Source organism: Helianthus annuus, chromosome 1 (genome assembly GCF_002127325.2).
Source record: "Helianthus annuus cultivar XRQ/B chromosome 1, HanXRQr2.0-SUNRISE, whole genome shotgun sequence".
Taxonomy (NCBI): Eukaryota; Viridiplantae; Streptophyta; class Magnoliopsida; order Asterales; family Asteraceae; genus Helianthus; species Helianthus annuus.
Window position 1 is genome coordinate 141,386,808 of NC_035433.2, and position 17,579 is coordinate 141,404,386.

At 37.6% G+C, this 17,579-nt stretch overlaps 2 protein-coding genes across 2 annotated transcripts; one reads left to right on the forward strand and one right to left on the reverse strand.

The window, feature by feature from the left end:
* The first annotated feature begins 8,384 nt into the window (after window positions 1–8,384).
* On the forward strand, window positions 8,385–10,070 carry LOC118480671 (UDP-glycosyltransferase 73E1-like). Its single transcript, XM_035975759.1, has one exon. It carries the CDS (start codon window positions 8,455–8,457, stop codon window positions 9,940–9,942), a length of 1,488 nt encoding a protein of 495 aa, XP_035831652.1. The 5' UTR covers window positions 8,385–8,454; the 3' UTR covers window positions 9,943–10,070.
* A 19-nt stretch (window positions 10,071–10,089) lies between these two features.
* Window positions 10,090–11,844, reverse strand: LOC110867769 (UDP-glycosyltransferase 73C6). The gene has a single exon (XM_022116771.2). It carries the CDS (start codon window positions 11,699–11,701, stop codon window positions 10,163–10,165), a length of 1,539 nt encoding a protein of 512 aa, XP_021972463.2. The 5' UTR covers window positions 11,702–11,844; the 3' UTR covers window positions 10,090–10,162.
* Window positions 11,845–17,579: the final 5,735 nt, after the last annotated feature.

Sequence of the window (17,579 nt, forward strand, 5' to 3'; positions counted from 1 at the left end):
CTACACAGTCGAAATTTATCCTACACACCCCGAAATATATCCTACACAACTCGTGATTTATCCTACACAACTAGTAATTAATTCTACAATTTAAATTAAGTTGTTTTTTTTTAATTTGAAAAAAGTATATATTTTGAAAAGGAGTTACAAATTTAATTTAACTAGGTATTAAATGAGAAGAATACACATTAATGATTTAGTAAGTTTACCAATATACCCTGATATTAAAATTAAATACAAATATTAAATGAAGTAAAATGAAGCATTCTTATTATTGGTTGAAAGTTCTTTTTTTTTCTTCTTACAAAAAAATTCTTCTCATTTGAACTCTCCACTATATATATATATATATATATATATATATATATATATATATATAGGGGGCTGCTAGAATGAGAACCACCCCGAGTTGTAAGAACCGCGAGAACCACACCATCCGGGTCGCCGTTTACCAAGATTTTTTTTTACAACTAGATGTGTGTATTATAAACACATCCGTAAAAAAAAATTTTAAACGCCGCGGCCGAGGGGGTAGTTTTTTACACCAGAAGTTTGGTGTTTTTATTTTTTTTTTTGTTTCCTGTTTTTGTACACCAAACTTGTGGTGTAAAAAACTACCCCTCGGCCGCGGCGTTTAATTTTTTTTTTACGGATGTGTTTATAATACACACATCTAGTTGTAAAAAAAATCATGGTAAACGGCGACCCGGATGGTGTGGTTCTCGCGGTTCTTACAACTCGGGGTGGTTCTCATTCTAGCGCCCTATATATATATATATATATATATATATATATATATATATATATATATATATATATATATATATATATATTCGGGGTCCATATTTTCAATTCGCGCAAGATTTATAAATTTTCGAGGATTTTCGGAGATGACCTTGCAAATGAGTTTGAGTCGATGTTGAGAAAAACGATGTTTACGAGGCTGACGCACTTAGGGATGGGATTGGTACAGTACCTGTACCCATACCCGTACCGGTACCGAAAATACCGGTACCGAATTTGAACAAAACTGGGTACCAAATACCGTACCAAATATATAGGTACGGTACGGGTACGAGTACGGGTACTGGTACGGGTATTTTCGGTACAGTACCCGCTTTGGTACCATTTTGTTTTTATTTAGTTTTTGAGCACTTGTACGAGTACTAGACAGGTAAAATTGACATAAGTACCAATATAGTACGAGTACCAAATAGGTAAAATTGGTACGAGTACCAATACGATACGGGTACCATATAGGTAAAATCAATACGAGTACTATAAATACCATAATACGAAATAAAACATAATACAAAAAAAACTTTTAAAGGTCTACATAAAATTCGGTACCAGTACCCGTTTATACCCGTACCTGTACCCGTACCCGTACCCATACCGAAAGTACCGAATACCAAAATCAATAAAACTGGGTACCGATACATGTACCAAATACCTAAAATCGGTACGGGTACAGGTACGGGTATGGGTACGGTACGGGTACGAGTATGGGTATTTGGGAAAAAAAGCCCATCCCTAGACGCACTCCATTTTAAATGCTCTTAAAATTCTTGGTAAGACCATGTGTAGTGGTGAACTAACATAATGCCCCCACCATGGGCCATTATCCGACCCGTCGCATCCTAGTCAGCGTTGGGGCATTATAGCAAAAGTGGCGTAGTGGGGCATTATGCCAATAACCCCCATTCAATCATTTCACAATTATTTTTTTTTAATTTAAAACATAAAAAACTTCATTAATTTAAAAAAAATTACACTATTTGAAATTAAAAAAAAACTGAAAAAAACAGAAAAAAAAAAACGAAAAAATAAAATAAAGTTAAAAAAAAAGAACATGATCTAGAGTCCATATTTTTTTCTAATTTTTTGGCGACGCATTTGCGCAAGGATCAACGAATCGCCTTGTAGGTGGTCGATAGGTTTGGACAAAAACTCAATGTCCTTTTCCATTTGCCTCGCCTCTTGCATCTCGTTAAACTTTTTTGTTTCGGCCACTCGTTTTTTCATAATCTCATAACGTTGGTGGCTGAGGTCGCGAATGTCTTGGAGACGACGATTCATCTCCTCGAAATCTTCCTTTAACTCGAGATCGGAAGACGACTCGACCGTTTTTTCCCGGTTCCCTTTCTTCTACCGGTGGGTCGGATCAACTCTTCTTGAATTCCCTCGTCAACGTCCACTGCCTCATTTAAATCAACATTGCGGGCATCCGATGTCGGAGTTGACGGGTCAACGGAGGATGATGTTTTTGACCTTTTAGCTCGACGTCTACTACTAGACGTCATTGGATTAACTAGCGCCCACTTTGGACTTTTTCGTAGTAGCTCCCAACACTTATAGTACGTGAAAGGGCATTTCGTCCTCTCGAATTCCTCCAAAGTCCTCGTTAAAACCCCGACGTCACTTTCACCGCTCGGGCGAGTATCGTAGTTACGTTGGTAAACTTCTTGGAACGCGTGAGACTTGTTGTTGATGTCAGTCCATTTGCTAGAAATGGAATCTTTGTCCCGATGTTCGCCTTAACCCCACGTGCTAAAAAAGAGTGCACGAACCCTATCCCAAAAAACGGGGTCCGTTTGAAAGTTTGCTACAAATTAAAAAAAATATGAGTTGTATGTTAAAAATTAAAGTAACAAAATAAGTAAAATAATATATATATAAAATAGTTTTCGGTTTCTTCGTCCTCCGAAATGTCGAGCCACGCCCGAGTCAATGTGAATTCCTCTTCCTTCGTCCATTTAATGGTATTTTTTGTACGCCGAGTTTCGTCTTTTTCCTTCTTCTTATGCGACCTTTTGCCGCGTTTCGATTTATCTTGCACCGGTTCGGGTTGCGTCTCCGGCACGAAATCGACATCGGGTTCGGATTCGGCTTGTTGTTGTGACGGTTGCGACCCGCCGGCTTGACCATAGCCGAAAGGGGGAGGCACAAACGGAGTGGCGCCACTCAAGTAAGCCGCGTACGTTAAAAAGCTCGGATCCATGTCTTGAAGGTTATACGGGTTTTGCGGTTGGGTTGTGTTCGGGTTCGTGGGTCTTGCGGGGACACCAAAAGGGGGTCGGTATGGATGCATGATTGTATAAAAAATAGGAGAAAGTGGGTTTTTTTTTATAAAAAATAGAAGAAAGTGGGAGAGAAAGTGAGTTTTTTTAATAAAAAATGTGAGAAAGTGGGTTGATATATATATATAGTGGGTAATATTTTAAATTAAAAAAAAATAATGAATATGACCGTTTGTCAACGGTACAAAATCTCGATCCCCAATACATTTTAAGCCTTTTAATTAAAACGCCGGAGTGATTTTTTTTCGAAAATAACGCCCGGTAACGCCAGGTGTAACGGCAACCGGGGCGTTATACGGCGTTATTTTTCAAATTTTTTTTTTAGAAAAACGCCCCACTATGAACGGTCTAACTGAGAGAGTAGTATACAATTTAGTTTTTGGTTGTCGAGGTCAGGACTATGCGGTGTGTACATACTTTGGCCAAAATTGATGCATGCCAACAAGTATTAGTGACGTGTAAAAAACTGTATTAGTCAATTAAAAACTAAAATTGATGGTTCAATTATAAAAACGTGATAGTTTGCATTACTGAAATAGCCAAAATAATTGACTCGGTTATGATTTTTGGTTATTGAGTCAAACCGGTGATAATAGAACCGTCTTACTTTGGGACACAATTTATTTAATATTTATTAATTTTCATTATATTAGTATATTACCTATCTTTTTAGATTTGGAACTAGTTAAAATTAAAATATATTAGGCTATAGGGTGTGGTCATGACCCTCATGATCACCATGACCCTCCACATCAGCGTCATGTCACCTACTTCTAATCCATCATCCAAAACCACTACCCTAAGGGTGTGGTCATGACTCAAACCACTATTATCTTACTTTAATTTATTTTTGTGAAAAGGAAAGAAAATATTAAATATGGAAAGTAGGCTCATGGTTGCCATGGTTTAATCCATGGGAATCATGGTGGATGAGACAAGGGGGTGGTATAACAATCCATTAATGGTCCTACGTGGCGATTAATGACCCAACCATGCCCCTCACACCCTATAGCCTTAGAACTAGATTATAACCCCGTGTATTACACGGGTTAAATAAATAAATTTTATATACTAAATAATAAAATAATATATATTTAAAAACCTTCTTTATTGCACGAGTTAAATAAATATAATTTTATATATTAAATAATAAAAAGTTATATCTATAAGAACAATATTGTACACGTTGAATAAATGTAATTTTATATACAAAATAAAAAAGTTATATTTTTAAAACAGCATGTATTATACAAGTTGAATAAATGTAATATTGTTTACCAAATAATAACATAATACATCTTTAAAAAACTCCATTTATTACACGGGTTGAATAAATGTAATTTTATATACCAAATAATAAAAAAAAATACATCTTTAAAAATATGTGTATTACACGATTTGAATAAATGTAATTTTCTTTACTAAATAATAAAAAATATGTATATTCTTAAAAAACCTCTTGTATTGTACGAATTGAATAAATCTAATTTTATACAACAAAAAAATAAAATTACGATTTTGACCCCCATGGTTATATCACTTTTACCCTTTTAGTCCAAAAAAGATTTTTTTAACATCTAAGCCCCCAACGTTTTTTTTAACATTTTTGGCCCCTAACGTCTTTTTAACCCTTTTGGCCCCTAACATTTAATGGATGAGGTTAGTGTTAGGTGCCAAAAGGGTTAGAAAAGAAGACGTTGGGGGTTCAGATGTTAAAAAATTCTTTTTGGTCTAAAAGAGTAAAAGTGATATAACTACAGGGGTCAAAATCATAATTTTCTCTAAATAATATTATAAATGAGAATAAAAGATTAAACTAAATAATAATTATCTATAAGATATTAAACTAAATAATATTTAATAGGATAGTTATTTATAATTAATTAGAAAAGATTAAATTAAAATAATAATTATCTATAAGAGATGCTCTAATATGATGACAAGTGTCCAAAAGTGGTTTCTTTTATTATATAGTATAGATTTAGACTTTTAGGCTTTTGTAGTATTTTGGACATTTTAAGTTTATAAGTTAGGCCCCCGTGTTGCGGTGAGGGGCGTAAAATCATATCAAGTAGCACCAATGCTACAACACTGTCAGCGACTATCAACGCCGGAAAAAGTCGTAAAAAAAAAGAGAAAAAAAAAACACTGAACGAAAAACAGACATAAAATTATTAAACCACACACACCCGTTACGACGTGTTAATACCAAGAAATTAGACCGAAATATGAGACATAGAAAAGAAAATCTAAGTCGATTTATTTATATTAATAACCAACATGCTCCATTCCCAAAACCCAAAATGGCCTTCTTTCTATTCAGGCAGCCGTAGGCCCAAAATGTTTGCAACTTTTTTTTGGTGGAAGCCCAATAGACCAATAGTGTAAACTTATTATTTATATCACGCATCGGCACGGCCAGGTAGAGCCGTAGATGTTAAACTTTATTGGTGGAAGCCCAATAGACCAATAGTGCACAAATCCTTTTTTTTCAAAAATGTGAACAGGTTTCTCTATCCACCGGTTTCTGGTTAAACCGGTTTCGGGTTAAAATAGTTCGGTTTCACACTAGTTTGGTCAGTTTGAAATACTGGTTTGGTTTGGTCGGTTTCAATTCGGTTCAGTTTTGGTGTCGATTCGTCAACCATTTCGTGTGTGCACATTTTAATCTTTTTTAAGACACTTTTTTTACATAAAAATTGAACTTTTATTAATTTTTATAGTTTTCGAAACAAGAAAACAGAAATATCAATAACAAAAAAAAAAAAAAAAAAAACAAAAACCAAGAAACTACAAATATTCATAATGCATTTGATAATTTTACTTTTAGAGTTTATTCTTCGCATGACCTATTGCTTATGCGAATCATTGCATCGCAGACGAGTTCTTCGTCGGATAAGGGTCACTTGGTCCCTCTTCATCATGTATCCGTTTGGCAACTTCCATTCATCTTCGAGACTTGTTTGGTTTTGTAGACAATCCACCGCGTCCAAGTGATCCTTTATACAAATGCACATCTCCAAACCCGACATAGTGAGTCTTGTTCTTCGTATTGACAAAACCCTGCAATTAATATAAAATGCGGATTCCGAAGGTATCATAGAAGCTTCGAAGGTTTGTAAATCACGGGCCATCGTGGCTAGGATCGGAATCGGAAATTGAGATTCCTTTCATTTTCACCAAGCTAAGTTATCAGATGTTTCCTATTCTTTGGTCGACATTTCATTGACAAACTCTGATCCCTTAAACCTCCCGAGCTCACTGCTCGGGGTGCTACCTTTTTGTCATTACTCACTATATTAAATATATTAAGCTTCAGGTTACCTTATTTGAAACCCGTATGAGATACGGAGGAATAGACTAGTCGATTGAAATAACCAAAATAATTGACTCGGTTATGATTTTGATTATTAAGTCAAACTGGTGCTAATCCATCATACTTTAGGACACAATTTAATATTTATGATTTTTAAATATATTAGTATATTTACCTATTTCTTTGGATTCAAGACTAGTTAAAATTAATATATACACGAGTTAAATAAATGTAATGCTATATACTCGGTGATAAAAAAAAAAGTTATTTTTTTTAAATACACGTGTGTTGTACGGGTTGATTAAACCTGTGTATTACACATGTTGAATAAAATATAATTTAATATGTTAACACAAATTTCTTTTTGGAACTGATAGTAAAGTCAGAAATTACAATTATCCATAATTAATTTCATATTAAGTTCAACTGATTAGTGATATAATAACTATTAAAATTAGATAATAAGTATGCATAATTAAATTTGTGTTAAATAACTAATATCATATTCTTGTAATATGAAGACATGGGGAAGCATCTCTCCAAGACTATGGAGGAGGCCTTAAAAATGGTCGAGGCTTTCCTCTAACGGAAAGAAATGCTCTACGTATGAGAAGCAAAGTTAAAGTCAGGATCTAACAAAAAGGCATCTCCTGATAGCCAAAGTTCCAACTCCTTCTACGCCGCTAGAAAGAGATACACGCCTTACTCAAGGTTCTTCCAAAGGGAACACACCTCAAAAAAAGGGGGTCCAATTCATAGAATTGACCAAGACCCCTAGAGAAATCTTAGCCACAAAGGAGGCTTGCTTCAATTCAAACCTCCACGCCCGATGTGGCGTCAAAACAAGGATAAGTGAATTGGGCCCTTTTTATTGGCTGGAACAAATTCAACATGCACATATGTCGGAATTCAAGATCGGAGTCCGTTACTACACTCGCGGATGTGCCCTTTGCGCCCCTCAATGACACCCACGACACGGACGTTGGTCATAAAACAACTACCTTCCTACACTTTCTTTAAAAGTTGGGAGTCTCCGATACAACATTTGTAAATGTTAATTCCACCTCACCCAAATACACATCTATATATAATAAAAAGTGTTCATCTAGGGTATATTAGAATATAAGGTATGGGGTGGTCTATATATAATAAAAAGGAAAGTGAATGAACAGTAGTTCATCTAGGGTATATTAGAATATAAGGTATGGGGTGGGGGTTGTGGCATGGGTTGGGTATAAACGCCCAAGTCATCATCCCAGGTGGGGGGTTTCGGCGTGGCCTCTTGGCCGGGGGTTTTAGCATGGGCGTTGGGCGGGGCTATCAAGATGACATGGCGGGATCGTTGGGCTAACCGTTGGCCAACGACTATGTGTTTAAAAAAAATATTTTTTCACTATAAATACTCACACTTCTATTATTTTTTTACCACAACTACTCCACCTCTTCTATATTCATCTCTATCTTATTTTAAAAAAAATCTTATCCAACCACAATACGAAAAATGAATCCTCATAATCGTGGTTTTGACCCGAACAATCGTTGGGCATTCCAAGAAACACCTAGCCCAGCATCCAATCGTCCAATTGCTCCCTTTTTAATACACTCCACGATGCCGGATATGGTTGCTTACGCATCGTTTATCTCAAATCGTTTGAAGAATGATGTCGGTCGAAAACACCAATGCCTTTCGTTGAAGGTTATTTCAGTTAGTTTCCAGTCATTTAGTTGATACACAATAATTAGTCCACTTGCAATTTGCAAATCCTTTAAAATGACTAGTATGGAGCTATGGAGTCAAAGTAGGCGGCTTAGGTTGAATGCGTGCCATCCACTCCTTTAACTTTTGGAAGTATACATGCATCTACATATCATGGTATGGGGATTATTTTTATATATTTTGTTTAAACTGAAAACGTATTGATCAAGTAAATAGTGTGTGTTTGGAAAAAGAAAACATATAATATGAACATGAAACATCATTTTACCAACTATATATAAATACACCTACTGATGATCCTTTAAGTTATTACCCAAACTCAACTTCTCATCAAATCATCAATGGCTTCCTCTCCCAAAGACCTTCACTTTGTCTTGTTTCCTCTAATGCAACAAGGCCACATGATACCAATGATCGACATTGCACGAATACTAGCCCACCGTAATGCCACAGTTACAATCATCACAACTCCTGTTAACGCCACCCGTTTCAAGCCAGCCATCGATCGGGCAATCCAAGCCAAGCTCAAGATCCAAGTTATCGAACTTCAACTCGCCTTAGCCGAAGTTGGTTTGCCTGAAGGATGCGAAAATTTCGACATGATTCCATCGGTTGATCTCTTTGTTAACATGTATGCCTCCATGGACAAGTTGGAAAAGCCATCAGAAGAAGTTCTGAGGCGGCTAACCCCGGCTCCTAGTTGCATCATCTCGGACAACCAGTTTCCCTGGACGACTGATCTAGCTCATCGGTTTGGTATTCCTAGACTTGTGTTCCATGGACCGGGATGCTTTACATACTTGTGTTTACACATTGTGATGAATACTAATGTACTAAATGAAATCAGCTCTGATTCGGATTACTTTGTGTTGCCGGGGATACCTGACCGGATTGAGCTCACGAAGGCACAAGCAGGCGGTTGGGGGAAAATTAAGGAGATGGAAGGGATGGAGGACTTCTTTGAACGAATGAGTATGGCCGAGGAAGGTGCGGATGGGGTCGTGGTTAATAGTTTCGAAGAGCTGGAGCCGAACTATGTTAAACGGCTCGCAGAGGCGAAAGGTAAGAAGGTATGGTGTATCGGGCCGGTTTCACTGCATAACAGAAGTTTTCTAGATATGGCAGAGAGAGGAAAGAAGGCCGGGATCGATGGGCATGATTGCTTGAAATGGTTAGATACGAAGGATCCGCGGTCGGTGATCTTTGTTTGTTTGGGAAGTATGTCGAGTCTTAGCAACGAGCAGGTACTCGAGCTCGGGTTGGGATTGGAGTTATCAAGCATACCGTTTATTTGGTGTATAAGATCAACCACAGACGAGACGGACATATGGTTATCGGGATATGAAGAAAGGGTAAAAGATAGAGGCTTAATTGTTCGCGGTTGGGCACCACAAGTCTTGATACTGTCCCACGAGGCGGTTGGTGGTTTTGTATCTCACTGTGGGTGGAACTCGACTCTTGAAGGGGTTGCAGCCGGGGTACCGATGGTTACATATCCGCAATTTGCGGATCAGTTTTTAAATGAAAGACTTGTGGTAGATGTGTTGAAAACAGGAGTGAGCATTGGTATGGAGGTTCCTGTTGCTATTGGAGAGAAAGATAAGTTCGGAGCGTTGGTGAAGAAAGAGAACATCAAGACAGCGGTAGAAAGTGTAATGAACGACGAAGGGGAGGGAAAGGCGAGAAGAGAGAGAGCTAGAGAGTTTGGGGAAATGGCGACGAAAGCAATGGCGGAAGGGGGTTCTTCGTATGTCAACACGACGTTGATGATGCAAGATGTTATTGAGGAATTAGCCAAGAACACAAAACCGATTCAAGATGTGTTCTAGGCATTCTAATGTGTAGATGTACTGAATGTGACTAGGTCCATTTTAAGATTTTCGGGTGTGATTGTTTACAAATTTTTACTTTGAATGCAAGCTTTTGATTGAGTTCCAGCATAATTCGTGTCAATTAATATGTGCTCAGCTAAAACACATGAAACTGGCTGCAATTCTCCATTCATTTATGCAAATGTGTAAAGAAATAAGTAAAATGATACGTACAATATTAGTATATAAAGTCATCTGGACCAGCTAGCTTTTTTTGGTCATTACTATTCAATGGCTTTTGGCTTCTAACATTTGCAAGTTCAAGTAGATCTTGTATTAACAAAGTCAAGTTATGGTGAGAAGACCCTCCTTCTTCGATTGCTTTCTTCGCTACCATCCCGAGTGCTTTCGCTTTCTTTCTTCTCTCATTTCCTTCCGATCCCGGGTCCATTACTTTTTCTATAGCTGTTTTGACCTGCTCGCTCTTCACGGTGACCCCTAATCTATCTTCCTCGCCCCAATGTACCACACCGGGAGCACCAACACCCACACCAATTCCTAACACGTGAACAAGTAACTTCTCGTTCAAGAACTGGTCGGTAAACTGAGGCCATGTGATCATAGGGACACCAGCAGAAACCCCTTCCAAGACTGAATTCCAACCGCAGTGTGTCAAGAACCCTCCAACCGAAGGGTGCGATAAGATTAGGAGTTGCGGTGCCCAATCTCTGATTATGAGCCCTCTATCTTTTATTCTGTTTTCAAACCCGTTTTCTGATAACCATTTCTCAACCTCTTGAGCTTTGTCTCCAGCTTTAATCACCCATATGAATGGGGATTTAGATGCTTCCAGGGCTAATCCGAGCTCGATGAGTTGAGGAGGGGTGATCTGACTAATGCTACCGAAGCAGGCGTAGACCACTGATCCAGGTTCCTTGGAATCGAGCCATTTCAAGTAGAGTTGATCATCACTAGAGGTACTGTTACCCCTTAAGGATTTACCCGAATCGTTACTCTTCGACAGTGATAACGGTCCTATACACCAAACCTTACCCCTTTTTAACTTCTTAAATTCGTTAACATAGTCTTGCTCCAACTCCTCAAAACTGTTGATCACCATCCCATAAGCTCTCGACTCGGATTCTCTCACTCGTTCAAGCCATTCAGGCATTGTAAAACGACTAGGATTGAACTCAGTTGGCAGCTGAGCTCGAGTTATCTCAATCCGGTCAGGCAGCCCAGGGAGAACAAAAGGCTCCGACTCAGGGAAATCATTGAACACCTTGGACGCATAAAGATGATGAGTACACAACTGTTTGAAACAACTCATTCCATCAAATATGACCAAAGGAATCCTACACTTAGCCGCCGTATCACCCGTCCAGAGCAAATACTTATCAGATAACATACAACTCGGTCGAGGATTTAGCGAATCAAAACATTGTTCGAGTCTTTGTTGTAACATATCAACTGCAGCTGTAAAGTTTGTAACCAAATGTAAACCAGGTAAAGCATCTAAACTTTCGCATCCTTCCGGTAGTCCATTTTCGGTGGCGGGAAACGGGAGTTCAAGAAAACGCACCGGGAGTCCGGACTTGATGTGTTGTTGGAGAGTGGAACCGTATCGAATGGCGTTTAGAGGTGTGGTGACGATGGTGACCATAACATTCGGTCGCTGTGCGAACAATTTGGCCATGTCGATCATGGGGATGGTGTGGCCGGGAGCTAGATAGGGAATAAGGAGGATGTGAAGTTGGTTGACTGGTTCAGAAGCCATTGCTGAATTCTTGTGAATGGTGTTGATTTGGGAATTCTTCAAATTGATACTTCTAGATAAGCTGCTTGAATTTATTCCGGTACCTGCTTTTGAAGGAGTGCTCGGCAGCGAGAAGAAAGAGTTAGACAGTCGGTAGTGGGCGGTTCTTTTTCAAAAAAAAACCCACCAATCATGCCCAATAATGCACACCCACAGCCCGGCATGTTTGACACTTTTTCTTTTTTCTTTTTTTTTTTTTTGCGTGTTTTGAATCACGCTGTTGGGGCGAAATTTAGACCAATCAATCCGTTGCAACGGTCAGAAAGCAACGGCTAGTTTTATTTATTTATTTTTTTTCATTTTTCACCTCTATATATATATATACACACACACTTCAACTCCATTTTTACAAATAAAAACCTCCACAATCTCAAATATTAAACCATTTTTATAAAAAAAAATGGCTTCCCCTAGTTCCTCGTCTATCGCAAATTATTTCTATTGAGAGTTTTTAGCGGATGATGGTGAATCCACCGATGAGGAGGTCAAGCAAGAGGCGGTTACGAGTGCTTGTTAACTGGCAGTCCGATATGTGAAGCATTGTAGCCGGCCCGAACGTGAAATTAAAACAAGAGATTATATTGAACGAGACCGACGTGCGGCAAACGATCGGTTGATGAAAGATTATTTCGATGAAGCGCCAATAATGTACCAGAAGCCGTTCAGGAGGAGCATTCGCAAGAGTTAATGAAAGAAAGAGTGAATAATGCACGAGAATTGCGTTACGAACCCAACCATTCCACGTTAACGGTTGATTTGGTAAAACACGCATGGTCGGTTCGGTATATCCCACCTAAGGGTGAAGATGAAACAGAGGACGAGAAAGGCGAAGATGACAAGAATGACGAAAGCGAAGACGAAAATTAGTGTATTTTATTTTTTCCGGTTTTTTTATTATTTTAGTAATTTTTTTTAACTTTACTCCATTTTTATTTTTTATTTTAAATATTGTAACTTTTTTATTTAGTGAAGTATTATTAGTTTTTAATTTAAAAAAATCAACAATTGTGTAATGATTTGTTGGGGCATTATTGGACATTATCCCACTACGCCCCCTTTTTAAAAAACGCCCAATAATCCCCCCTTGCTGACTGGAGTACTGCCACGTGGTAGAAAATGCCCAAGGGTGGGGGCATTGTTGATAAAACCACTACACATGGTCTTAGAACGAAGAGTCGTCGTTCGTATTTCCTTGATGTAGAGATATTCCTCAAACTAATAATAATAATCTACAATTTCTATAAAAGGGCAAATGCCGCTAACATAAAAAAAAAGCTGAGGTGACAGTCATAGAAGTTGTCCAACAATGTCTTTCATATGTCATTATTGCATCATAAATCTTAAAATATAAAATCACTTTAAAATACATTTAAACCTCTGCCATCAAAACCTTGCCCATATTCATCTATATAAAATTCAAACCTCTACCATCAAAACCTCTGCTCAGATTCAAAATTCTGGCTCTAGATTCAAAATTCAAAATTCAAACCATATACATATATAACATACATGATTCTGGCTCCACATTCAAATTTCAATTCATCTATCTCACTCATATCCACGAGCAATCTCTATCTCTCTCTCTCTCTCAAATGCAGAGCTCTCATGATTCAGCCGGTTAATCTCCGATTACAGATCTTTGTTCGAACATTACTGGTACTGTTTACACATCATCATTCCAACATCATCGTTCCAACATCGTCATTCCAACGAAGCTTTCAATCACACATCAACGTTCCAACATCATTGTTCCAACATCGTTGAAAGTACGTTTTTTTGTAATTTTGATATTTGAACTGATCTACTCAAATTCTCGCTTTATATTACAGTCTGTTGGAACTATTGGAACTCTGTAACTGTAATAGACCTGATCGTCAAAGATAATCACAAAAACCATAGTCTGCGATTGACTATGTGCTAGCTTCTTTAATAAGAGAGTTGCATGTTAGGTTTGTGGCTTATTTTTTTTTAACTGTAGTTATACTTATTTAATTTGATTATGAAGAAACAAGTGTTGATAATGTTGATAATCTCTATTAACACTTAGATTTTAGAATATGTTAATATGGATATTGATAGTATTAAATTAAATACAAAGAAAAATTAAAAACTGAAATATGCATAAAATATTACACGCTACAATTAACACTTGCTAGGATTTCGTAGACTCTTGCCTTCTTCCATGCGATTTCATTCTTTCTTTTGTTTTGCAGAGCGGCTAGCATGTCGCAGATTTTCTGATCCTGTTTCAGCATTTGTGTGATAAACTCTTCTACATTGTTCTTGAAATATGATGGAGGAGAGTGGAGGACTTCATCAAGCAATCCGGTGCTGCTCCAGGTTTTCTTGTAATTATTATCACTGATGATGTGGACTTTTCTGTTTAGTTCTTCATCTGCCCTCTTTTCTTCGAGCGACCATCTAGAGAATTGCCTTTTAACATCACTGGTGTCTGACTAGTGGTAGAAGCATCTGTTTGTCATCTAGAGTATTGTTGGTGTTGTTGATTTTGATTTGTTTTTTGACAGACAGTTTTTTAAAAGACAATTGTTGATTTTTGAATCAAACTAATCATCAGTCTTTTATAGTATTTAAAACGCGTCTTTATGGTAAACGAAGAGGTTAATCGTAATTATGATAACCTGTTTTTTTTAAGGTTTAAAATTTGTCCTTTGGGTTTCTTGATATTTAATCTTATATGAAAACTTATTTTTGAAAGGTTTTGAATTAAAAGACTGTTGTTTTTAAATATAAATTTATATGTTTATATTAAATGTACACGTTTTTCCCTCCTAGATTATTAAATATACAATGAATTTAAATCTGACCTTTGGGCTGTTAGATATTTCACTATATAATATCATTGCCAGTTCACCTGTTTTTCATCACGTTTTACTACCAAGATATCATTCTTTCACATCAGTTGAGTAATATATAACTTAAAATGGCGTCATACACTTCTGCAGAGTCTGATGATTTAATGCAGCGCTTTATCAAGCAAGTTGAGGATCAAGTATATGCGGATAAGGCTACTCTTCAAGAGCTGAAGAGATGTTTTGATGGACTGCACCTTGGTCTGTTCACGCGAAACCCGGTTTCCAGAAACCTGCTGGCGATGCCTTCGCCTTCAGTTCGTGACCTTTGTGTTGTCAGTAGTATAGAGTGCGGTGACATAGACATGGAGTTTATGGCGATGCTCAAGGATATACATCGAGAGGTTCAACACTCGATTGAGTTTGTGACACTTCGGGTTTTCCCACGCAACTATATTGTATGATACAATTATGTGGAGTTATTAAATGAAAACCTATGATATAATTATCGTGTATTATGTGTATTATGTGAAAATGTGTAATATAATTAATATGTGCAAAAGTGTATGTATGTGAACTAAAACCTCTCGGTTCCGACTCGAAACCCCTTGGTTTCGACTCGGGAATTTCCTAGTTCTGACACCCCTCCTTCCCGGACTAATGGGTCATGCATTCATGATCTGGCCCAACGTAACAAGCCCACTCGGAACCCTAGGAGGGTGCGGCATCTTAGGAAGAGTATATAAACCCTCTCATCAGCCGACATATGGAATGTTTTGACAAGCAATCATTCAGCTCAAATCCCTAAAACATTCCCTCATTCCCTCTCTCTCCTTATCCACTTTCTCTCTCTAAAAACCTTAAAGCACACAACCTTTCTTTCCTAATTCTTGATCTTGACAGTAGCCTTCAAGACATCAACAACTCACCACTTTGGAAGCTTTATATCTTGATTTTTCTACACCTTCTCGCACTCAATCGAACCGGTTAGTGAACCACCTTCATACTTGTTAGGAATGCATGTTAAAGGATGATGTTGGTTAGTGATTCATGTGTTACACGATAACTGTTTCTATGCAATATGTTGGTTTATTGATAAAAGCTATTTGATGCTAGAATGTAGAGGTTGATATAGGATTTAGGAGTTTGTTGTAGCAAAGCTTGGATTTTTATGAATAAAGATGATATGCTTGTTTGATCAAAACTGTTTCGAATATGAGATGAATGATGTTGAGGATTTTGATTGTTCTTGATGGATGAAACAATATAGATAATGTTGTGTTATTAGATTTAGGTTAGATCTGTTCTGAAGGATAGTGTCATGATGATTCATAATAAAATGGCTATATATGTTCCTGTTTAATGAAATGGATAAAACTGTGTTAAAAGATATAGTGTTAAATCTGTTCCGATGAATGATGAACCTGATGAACAGTTTGAATGTTCTAAAAATATTTGAAATTTTGTGTCTTTGATCTGATTTAGGGTTGGTACGGAATAAAATGAATGTTAATGGATTTTGATTGGCTTATGCTAAAATGGATAAGGTTTTAAAGGTTCCGACAATGATTGCAACTCGAAACCTATTCGGTGGCGACTCGAAATCATTTTAACGATAACTCGGAACAAGGCACCACTCAGTAAGGGACTCGAGACCAGCAAGGTTGCGAGTCGAGACCTGTCCGGTTCTGACTCAAAGCCTGGCTCGAAACCTTGAGATTTCAACTAATGAATTACAACTCAAGACCTCTTGATCCCGACTCGAGACCGTTTGGTTGCGACTCGAGATCTCGAGTCGAGAACTTGTGGTTTCAACTAAGGCCCCACTTACAACGTACAACTTGGGTCGCACAACACTTGGTTATTTGGGCCGTGCAAGCTATTGGGCCACATACTTAGAATACTTGTGTCTCAAAATAAGTATGCTATTGTTCACAAAACTATGTTGTATTATCATAATTTGCCTTGTGTTATGAAATGCATGCTACTTATGTGCTACGTGTTAAATACGTGTATACGTGACATTATGAATACAAACCTAACTAGTTATGGTAACAATAATAGGACGTGATTGATCAAAGTTGTTCTAATAGGTAAATTACCTGCCGAGCAAATCGAGGTGAGTTCACAACTTTTTTAAAAGCATGTGTTCCTGGTGGTTGGGAAACATAACGAAAAATGCTATCTCCATGTGTGGGATACAAACTACATTATCTCCTTGTGTGGGATACGGGTAACACTATCCCCTTGTGTGGGATACAGGTACATTCTCCCCTTGTGTGGGACACTTAGTTAATTACTATTTATATTAGATGCAACAAGCATACTAAACGAAACTCTATCACGAAATCCCTACTTTCTATACCGATTGGTCGGTGGGGCCTGGCGAACGGGTTATTAGTTGATAGCGCTATTTAGGTTTCACCAACCTCACACCGTGCCTGGAGAGGATCGGTCGTGATAATAGACCTTGGCAAACTGTCAATGATGATAGACATTGACAAACGGGGCAACAACAAACATTAGGTCACTAAGTATTCGGTATTACACAGTTTAGTAGCTTACATATGAGGTAGCTCCCCATGGCATGATATAAATGGGTAACTTAACTACTTAAACAAGTTTTATGGAAATTAAAACTGGACAACTCGTGAACTCGCCAACTTTATGTTGATACCCTACTGCATGCTTTGTAGGTACACAGTGACTTAGGAGCTTGCAGCTTACAGAAGTGTAGTGGTCGCCTTAACCCGTGTTGGGTTCTTGAATAATTATGAACTGTGAACTTATGTTTGGACCATTTTATGTGACAACTGTCAAAATTCCAAGTATCCGTACAACTATTAAACCATGATTAGTGCTTAATAACTGTGCTGAATTACAATTAATGACTTGGATTGCTTTCTGATTATTGCCATATACATACATGTGCATCTCATATTACTTAATGTCATATCATTATTGCATGAGAACTTTATTGACACAAACGATGCACGAATGTCACACCCCGATTTCCACGTGTCTCA

Bases quoted from the DNA above. Each gene is read 5' to 3' on its own strand.
- LOC118480671 (XM_035975759.1), top strand. From the start codon at position 8,455: ATGGCTTCCTCTCCCAAAGACCTTCACTTTGTCTTGTTTCCTCTAATG.
- LOC110867769 (XM_022116771.2), bottom strand. From the start codon at position 11,701: ATGGCTTCTGAACCAGTCAACCAACTTCACATCCTCCTTATTCCCTAT.